A 9,078-nucleotide genomic window follows, 5' to 3' on the forward strand; every position below is an offset into this window, starting at 1 on the left:
GAATTGCAGCAGTGACAAGATCAGTCTAAAAAAGTGACAGCATAACTTGTTCTCCAGCCTAACGTTAGATAGCAACGTTTCAACAGTTTCCTAAATCCCCACTCTCTCATCTTTGTCACAAGGGCACTGCTGGTGAAAACTTCCATGCATACTTGTAAACTACTTCCTAGAACCTTGCAGGTATCACATGGAGAAATAACTCAGCAGCCATTACTGAAGAGCACCAAGATAGTTAAAAAGCAAACTTTCAATAAATGAAGCAGCTGTGACAACCTGAAGTAGTGTAGAATATAATGTGGGTAGGAGAAAAACTGAGGCTAAGTTTGTTAGCAGATAAAACACAAAACTGGGAAAAGAATGGTTGAAAACTCAATTTTAATTAAGCCCGTAAGTGGAAAAAACGACCCTGGAATAAAAAAATAAAAAATAGTCCAAGTATGCCAACTGAGTATACTTTGTCAAGTTATTTACAAACCTGAAGCCAGAATATCTTCCAGAGTTGCCATATCAGAACACAAGCAAGATTACGTAACCAAGCCCTCATGCTATCACACACGAAATGAGACAAACCCACCTTACAGGATAAGCTGTCAGAGCCCTTACAATCCCTTGTGTTGAATTCCTACTCCTTGGGGTTGTAAGTCGTGTGATACAGCTGAGGGCAAGCTTTCTGGATAAGAGGTCGTTGTTTTAATTGATAAATACATAGGCAAAATAAATTGTCCTCCTGATTTCTAACTTGCAGTAGCCAAAAGAATGAGGCACACAGAAAAGCATGGTCATACTAAGAACTAACAGAACAATCCTCCTCTTTTCTTTGTGTTTGAGACATCAGCACAACCAGTTCTGAATGACTGACTGTGCTTGGTTAAAAGCCATCTTACCAACATAACTGAGGAATACGTATGGTATTTTAAAAAGAGAGAGCAACTTCAGCACCTACAGGGTTTTACCAAGTTAATTCTCAGAATGACTTGGCTCACATTCTCACATGCAAATGAATTAGCTGTAGAAAAATAAAGCTTTGTGTAAGTTTTCTGGCCATGTATTGCTGTTAATTAGTGCCAGCACAGACTCCTTTGCACAAGCTTCCTTCAGCAGAAAGGAAAAAATATGCCTAATTCCCCCTTACTTAGCAAAGAAGAATGCACACTTTGACATGAAAGTACTGCTAGAAAATCCATCAATATTAAAAGAAAGCAAAAGCTGGGCATGGTATCTGCTTAAGAATCAGATGTTCTCTGCTGGCCATTAGGCAATTGTAACAGTCTTCCCTAACCATTTATTTGGTTAACTACTTACACAGGAGTCAGATCCCACTTCAAAAACCTGAGATGAAAGACTTCTGCAGCTGCATTTTTAAAGATGCCAGCGGATGCTGCTAGGTGCATTTCAGAACTCTGTGACACTGAACAAAACACCATGAAAATGAGTTTTCCAGCTTGACTAGCAACTGCAAGAAAAATACAATGAACACACCTACATTTGTAAATGTGTAGTAGAAATGTCATTCTTCACAAAAGATTTTGAGGTATTTTATCTATATAGCAATCTTTATTTCAAAATGGCATTTATTACAAAAATGTAAAAATCCAGCTAAACCAGAAACATTGAGATTATTTTCCTGGACTATCAACTCCAGGGAATGTTTTTCCTGTAGCCTTTCCCTCAAAATATTTTCCCTGCTTCCAGTCTGATTACAGGTGCAAATGTGCCTAAATGGCCTGGAGTAGATAAATATATTGAAAAAGACAAAAGCTTTGGGGCTAAATGCATGCAACAAGTTCTATCAAGAAGAAATCATTAAAAATAAACATAAATGTAGAGATTATATGCAGGTATCCAGGGACTTGTTCAGTCGTCCTTGTCCTTCGCTCCATGTTTGAGGATGCGCGTGAACTCGATGTAGTTGAAGTTGCCCTTTTTGTCGATGGGGGCCTCTCTGTACAGCTCATCCACCTCTTCATCTGTGAACCTGTCTCCCATGGTGGTCAGCAGCTCCCGCAGGTAGTCTTCTTGGATGAACCCTGGAGCACAGTGTAGGAGGACAGAAGAGGAGTTTTTACATTTATCTGCTAATACATGGGTGATAATTTCTTTCTTTGAGTTCTTTCCCTCAATTAAAGATACCTACAGTCATCATCTGCCAAATGAAAACGATGCCATTAAACCCTATTACTAAAATTGCCAAATAATTACAAGGATTCAATCAAATCAGGCATTTGAAATTAGTTTGAAAGGTCCCTGTACTTCAAATAAAGACCAGTATATGCTTTGCCTGTGGTGTTCCATAGAATATAAAAATTTATCAGCATTCATACTGGACATTCTTCCCAACAGTAGAGCTACACTCCCAACAGTACCAAGAACCTTCTAACTCGGTATTTTAAAAATCACAAAGGATATCAGTTTACCATGAGCATTCCTATTAAAAAAACATCAGAAAAAGGTCAAAGAACTTGACTATTAACATTCAACAAGTGCATGAAACATGGGAAAGTTTACAACATTTCAAATTGATCTTAAATCACTGGTAAAACTCAGATTTACCAGACTGGTTGCAAAGAATAAATTCTTGGTGTGGTTTATTAAACAAGTAGGCTTGTCTAACTTGTGATTGCTTTTATCATCACTCCTGTGAGTGACACAAGAATTTTCTTGCATTCATTTTCTTCTCCTTTTAGTGCACCTTAACAGAGGGAAGATGGATACAAGCTGCTGACAGAAAAGATCTTCATAAAAGCACAACAGCTTTGAAAACAGTGAGTGCCCTCATAAAAGCGGCCCCAAAGGTGAATTTTAAGTTAGGAATAATTAAGACCCTGGTGCCTGATCAACATCTTTTATACTTTCTGCTGTCTTGAACAACAGAATGAACTGCCAGAAATTTGAAATTTCTACAGAGAATGAAAAGGCAAATTTAGCACATGAAGATACATGTAATGATTTTCAGTTTGCAGAAATTAAAATTTTCAGAGTTAAAAAACTGATCACCACTTCTATGAACACAAGTATTCGTTGTTACAGAAGTAAGCAGAAGTAATACATGTACACTGTTTCACCCACATACCTGTTGCTTCTTCATCAAAGCAAGCAAAAGCATTCCTGATTACATCTTCCGGGTCGGTGCCGTTTAACTTCTCACCAAACATGGTGAGGAACATGGTGAAGTTGATGGGGCCTGGAGCCTCATTCATCATGGCATCCAGGTATTCATCTGTTGGATTCTTTCCTACAAATAAAGGGATTCGCACTCGGTTTAGCTTTCAAACTGAACAAGTAATGTCAGTAGTGTTAATACAAACTGAGACACCACACCTCTCATATCCCAAATTCAGTATTTTGATTTTTGCAGCACAAATTTGCCTGGCAAGCATGAACAGAGGAAAGGGACATTACCAAGGGAGGCGAGCATGTCGTGCAGGTCCTCTTTGTCAATGAAGCCATCCCTGTTCTGGTCGATCATGTTGAAGGCCTCCTTGAATTCCTGGATCTGCGACTGATCGAACATCGCAAACACATTGGAAGTGGCGCGCTGAGGGCGCTTCTTGGTGGTCTTCGTCTTTGCTCTTTTGCTAGACATGGTGGCTGTTGGTTCTAAGGAGACAGAAATATATCCAAGATTTAGCCTTATTAAATCACATTGCAAGTCCCTGGGGTAGAGGAATATCAGGTTTCATGTTATTGGCATATACCCTGAAGTACGCATTTATTTCAATATCTCCTGTTCCATTTTCCTTCGTACTTGCTGTGAAAGCATAAAGCCTTTGAGGATTGAGGGACCAGCACAGTGGTCAATAGGAGACTACATCAAAAACCCAAATCAAATCATAGCTCTTGAAACTCACAGAGTGCTTGTGTTGCTGATTCAATACTCCACCTGCATCTCCCACAAATTAATACAACTACATATTCAGGAATTCGGGAAGCACTGTTGACATATGTGCTGCTAAACTAGCACAGTGGTTAAATAGATCAGATAGTATGCTAAACTAACATTTTGGAGGAGAAAAAATGTATTTTAGGCTCTAAATAGCATTTTGTTAAGACTAGCTACTGTGAGAGAGAGAGCACCAACTTGGTTCAAAAGTTCTACAGTGCTATTCCCCTACACAGTGGAACTACTACACAACACATGCAAATGCCAGCATGCTCTTTTTAGAATGAATTAAAGGCATGATAGCTATAAAAACGTGAAGACTGTTTCATTTAAGCTACCAACCCTTGAAACATTTATATGTTTTTATAAATTTTCACACATCACAGGTATACTAATGTTATTGTTTCCCTTGAAGCTGTCATATGAAGAAATAAACATGGTAGATTATTATATAACACTAGTACATCAGGCTAGAAATGAGGCTTTTAAACTAACTGCATCTCTTTATCTGAGAAGATACATGCAGTGTTCCAACTAAATGTATGACAGCACTAAATGTATGACAGCACAAACTCAGGAAAAGCTGAGTCATTCACTGAAACGCAAACATAAAGTCCTCAAGACGGCTTTTGGATCAGAAGTTAGACCCTTTTTAATGTTGTTTCTAAAAGTCTCATAACATCTGCTTGCATTAGCTAAAACTAAAGTGCAATCTGTACTGCTAAAATCCTTCATAATGCTCAAAAGTGTTATGCAAACCAAATTCCTTCCATCCTTGACTCTGAATTTTACAGAAAGCACCTGTAGCAAGTGTCTCCTGAAAGAAGAAAATTTAAGCTTCACCTGTAATTGCAAGAATATCAATATTCTGAAATTTACATTAAGTATTAATTTTATAACTTAGAAACAAATTATCTGGTCAGAAAAGCAGTGCTAACTGAAGTCATAGCACAGTTGTAACTTTCTCAGATAGTTTTCTCAAAGACAGAATATTTTTTGTTAGACTCCTGAAAAGCAAGACTGAAGTCACTAACTGGGATTCAGCCTTAAAAAACAAAAGGAAGTAAAATTAAGCAAAGTAACTCCCTTACACAATCAACCCAATATGCAGACAAAAACCGGTTATTTTTGGGGTGGTTTTTTAACTAAAAGGAAAGACATTTTACCTTGCTTTGTATTAGATACCTGACAGGGTGTACCAAGCATCTGGATCATAAAAGGAAATTCCATGGTTTTGTCCTTCTCCGTCTGTCCACACAGACAGCTACTGATGTCTCCTGCTAATTCCACACTTTTAAATCCTACATGCATCCACAACGTTCTTCTGACGTACAAAACAAACCATTATGTCCCGAACTAAAAATAGCCCCTGAAATGCAACTGCGCATCGCTCAGCAACGCAGACGTTCTCTCTCTCCGCTGCCCTCACTAACCACGAGCTACCCGAGATGTCTGGCCGCCACAACACTGCAACAAATAAACGTGAACTCTTGACTTCCAGATACTTATGCACACAGCTGACAACAAAGGTAGTTTGCTTTCAAGCTGCAGCCAAGGGTTGTGCATAACTTTGGTGGTTTTCCTAGCGCTGTAAAAAAACCCTCAGGCAAGCTCTCATTTAAATCTGGGTTATTGAGTAGAAGTTCCACTACTCAAAATAGAGCCAAATGCCATCTTTTAATTACTCTTCTCTGAAATAATGCATTTTTCAGGATATGGTTTATTCAAAGTAAACAAAAAGTTTACTTTGCACGTGCTGATGCCGACCAAATTGATTTTTGCCTTTTCACTTTTCTATATCTCCATATTCTTTATGCATATATTTGCAGCTCTGTAGCCTATTACTGTATTCATAGCTAACATTTTACCTATTCTATTAGAAAGACAAAACACATTCCCCAGCGGCTCTAAGACCTCGAGGTTCCATTCTTTGGGATCTCAGGTCAAAACGGCTTCCTAACTTTTCATGAAATTTAGTTTGTATCTAAAGTGGGGGGGGAGTGTTCAGAAAAGGGGAGAACCAGGGGCAAATTACCTCATCACCTCTAACTGGGGATTCTTGTCAGTGATGCTAATTTGCTGAACATATAAAATTGTATCCACTTGTTACAGGATGCATCTTCAGCGCTTTTTCATCCCGTGTGTTGTGTACCATAAGGATCCTTATAATGGTAATCCCTTTTTATCACCTAATTGTGTCTGGCTTGTAATTCTAGGATCAGTAAAAAGGCATAAGTGCTGCAAAGGCAGTGCTCCCAGCAAGCCACTACATGCAATTCTCTCACCTACAATTCAATCCTAAGCAAGAGGAGGTAACAAAAGCAGGCTGTTAGCACATTCTTTTTAATTCTGTTGAGAAGATTGACCTATCAGAGTATATTTTACTAGAAAAACCGAAAAAAGTGCCAATGCTTTAATATTTTCTAAGTTTCTCTGAACCAGACTTGGGAACTCCTCCAGTCCAAAAGAGCTGTCAGCCTAGCTACAGAGAAATGTCAGACCTCACAGGACTGCAGCGCCCTTCAGCACAGGTTTGCTGCAGCTATGCCTGAAACACTGGCCTCAGCTCCAGGAATGTCTGTTAGAAAAGAGGGTGGTACATTTTGGAACATGTTCAGAAAACCAAAGGCATCAATCCAGTTAGCCAAAGAGACCAATTTATGTTTTAAAAGTTCCAGAAGTGTTTGCACGTTGTGTTATCCAACAAAAAGACTCACGCCCAAGCCAACACTTTCATAATTGAAATAGGGTTAGTATAGGCTGGAAATATAATTTCAGTAGATAAAAAGTGGGAATACTTCGCATTAGATAGTGCAAGTCATGACATGCTGGTTTAGTCCTGGTTGTTTAATACTGTGCTGCACTGAATGGTCTGGTTCCTGTTTTGGAAGCTGTCCAAGAAACTTCAAATATAAGACATTACCTGTGAGACACATCATAAGGTACTTCTTAAAGTGTAACCTTTCTTTAAAAAGATTTTCAGATATTAAAAGAACAATAAATAGGTAGTAGCAACACTGTGCTGCTTTGTGCTGCCTGTATTGACATTTGTCCAGCCACAGTGGATATCAAACCACAGAAGCACAGAGAATCATCTTGTGGTCCCTTCCTCTGGGAAAGTGATACACCCTTGGAGGAAAAAAAAAACCCCAAGCAACTAAAAATTTTGAGCCATGCAGTAAGCTGTGAAAATTTACAGCCCACTAACAGTGGTGGAAGCTGGACCTGCTCAGAGGCAGTGACCAAAAGTTATGCTTTAGAAAACACTCCCATGTTTTAAAATTGTTAATATTGTAATAACTGCAAAATCTACTACTGAAAAAAACCAAACTACCACACAATAAATCCCCAAACCCGTAGCCACGAAAGTCTCTACATGAACTAAGACAGAACATCACACTCAAAAGTCAACCTCAAAGTTAAGTCCCAAATTCTGTCCACATACTCAATTGCAGCATCACATACAGTCACATATCCATCACAATCTGAGTGGCAACCGGAAGAGATAAGAGCAAAGTGCTCTCCAGCAGATCTGTGTCAAGGCTCAGTAAAGAGCAGATTACACTTCATGAAAGCAAACTAGCAAAAACCAAACCCTATGCTGTCCCATCCAGTCTTAAAAGCCACTTTAACTCACTTCTCACTAATAAGTTTCCCAAAACCCTTGCACAGGAGTTACACTTGCCTCAAAATCCAGCGCCAGTGAGTCAACACAGCCTGTCTGCAAAAGAGAAAACAAGGCCCAGAGGTGACCTTATCACTCTCTACAACCACCTGAAAGTAGGGTGTAGCCAAATGGGGATCAGCCCCTTCTCCCAGTCAGTAAGCGACAGGATGAGAGAACAGTCTGAAACTGTGCCAAGTTTAGGTTGGACATTAGGAAGAACTCCTTAACAGACAGGATGATTAGACATTGGAATGGGCTGCCCGGGGAGGTGCTGGAATCACCGTCCCTGGAGGTGTCCAAGTGAAGACCGGACGTGGCACTCGCCGCTATGGTCCAGTTCCATGGTGATCGGTCACAGCTGGACTCGATGATTTCAGAGATCTTTTCTAACCTAACTGATGCTGAGAGCCGGAGAACCATCGCACGCAGTCCCCTGTGCGGCCCTGGTTATTCCAGAACGCGAGCAGGAAGGGACAGACTCAGGCCCACCACCTCACCCTCTTCCGACCGCAGCAGCTCCCACCCCTGCCCCTCCCATGCTCCGACGAACCCGAGGAAACACCCGCAGAAGGCCAGGACGCAGCCGAGCCCTTCCGACAGGGACACAAAAACCTTTTAACACCAGTTCCCTGAAATAATGCACAGGGAGCTCGTCCCTGCGGGCACCGTCCCCGTAGGGCTCACAGGGCGGGGTCGCGGGGCCCGGAGCCGGGGTCTCTCCCAGCTCCAGCCCGCAGGGCGGATCCCCGTCAAGAGCAGCAGCATCGAGCCGAGGCCCGAGGGGAGCTGCGGGGGGCGACGCCGCAAGCGACCCCGGCTCCGCAAGCGACCCCCGGGCCGGCACCGCCCACCCCTCACCGGCGGCCGGCCCCAGACCCGCGGGCAGCGGGCGGAGCCCCTCGACTCACCTGGCGGCGGGAGGCACCGGCGGGGAGCGGCTGCAGCGGCACTTCCGGAGAGCGGAGCGGCCGCCGCCCCGCCGGGCAGGAAGGAAATTGTGGGCGAGACCATCCGCGCAGGAGGGGGAGGTGGCGGCTTGGCTCATCGCTTCGGCGGCCGGGCGCCGCGAGCCGTGTCGAGGAGAGGACCCGCGTGTTTCGTGTTTTTTTTCTGGAGCCTCTGCCTTCCTTGAAGGAGAAACCCAGAGCCACAAGCTAAGCCCCTCCACCGTGTGTGTGTGCTCTCCCCCCTCCTCCGTTGACGCGTTGGTGCAGCGCGGTGCGGTCACCACATTCCACGGGCGAGGGGCGGAGGGAGTCGCGCGCCAGCCCTTGTAAGGCAACGGCGGGAGTTTCCTGCTCGCGCCAGTGGGCGGGGCCTTGCCCGCTCGCCCCGCCCCTGCCCCGCCCCGCTCCCCTCCGGCTCGGGGCAGGCCGGGGGCTCTGTGGGGTGTGAGGGGGAGAGCCGGGAACACAGAGCCGCAGAGCCAGGGGTGCGTCAGGCCGGGAGGGAGGCAGGGACCGCCATCTGGTGCAGCTTCTCCGCTCAAGTACGGGGCACAGGATTGCATCCAGACAGTTCTTGAACATCC

The 9,078-nt window shown here is 43.3% G+C and overlaps 1 protein-coding gene across 2 annotated transcripts; it reads right to left on the reverse strand.

The window, feature by feature from the left end:
- Window positions 1-355: 355 nt before the first annotated feature.
- Window positions 356-8,702, reverse strand: LOC115917223 (myosin regulatory light chain 2, smooth muscle minor isoform). Of its 2 annotated transcripts, XM_030970986.1 has the most exons (5): window positions 8,456-8,507; window positions 7,566-7,601; window positions 3,400-3,597; window positions 3,071-3,232; window positions 356-2,027 (listed from the first exon to the last, which is right to left on the reverse strand). In XM_030970986.1, exons 3-5 carry the CDS (start codon window positions 3,581-3,583, stop codon window positions 1,855-1,857), a joined length of 519 nt encoding a protein of 172 aa, XP_030826846.1. In that variant the 5' UTR covers window positions 3,584-3,597; window positions 7,566-7,601; window positions 8,456-8,507; the 3' UTR covers window positions 356-1,854. The 2 variants fall into 2 exon arrangements, with proteins under 2 accessions (XP_030826846.1, XP_030826845.1); XM_030970985.1 differs by lacking the exon at window positions 7,566-7,601 and having other exon boundaries at window positions 8,456-8,702.
- Window positions 8,703-9,078: the final 376 nt, after the last annotated feature.

This window comes from Camarhynchus parvulus, chromosome 2 (genome assembly GCF_901933205.1).
Source record: "Camarhynchus parvulus chromosome 2, STF_HiC, whole genome shotgun sequence".
In the NCBI taxonomy this organism is placed as follows: Eukaryota; Metazoa; Chordata; class Aves; order Passeriformes; family Thraupidae; genus Camarhynchus; species Camarhynchus parvulus.

Coding starts and splice junctions, on each gene's coding strand:
- LOC115917223 (XM_030970985.1), bottom strand. CDS start 8,558: ATGGTCTCGCCCACAATTTCCTTCCTGCCCGGCGGGGCGGCGGCCGCT. Junction 3,598..8,455: donor CCGGTGCCTCCCGCCGCCAG/GTGAGTCGAGGG, acceptor CTGTCTCCTTAG/AACCAACAGCCACCATGTCT. Junction 2,028..3,070: donor CTTTGATGAAGAAGCAACAG/GTATGTGGGTGA, acceptor ACTGTGCTCCAG/GGTTCATCCAAGAAGACTAC.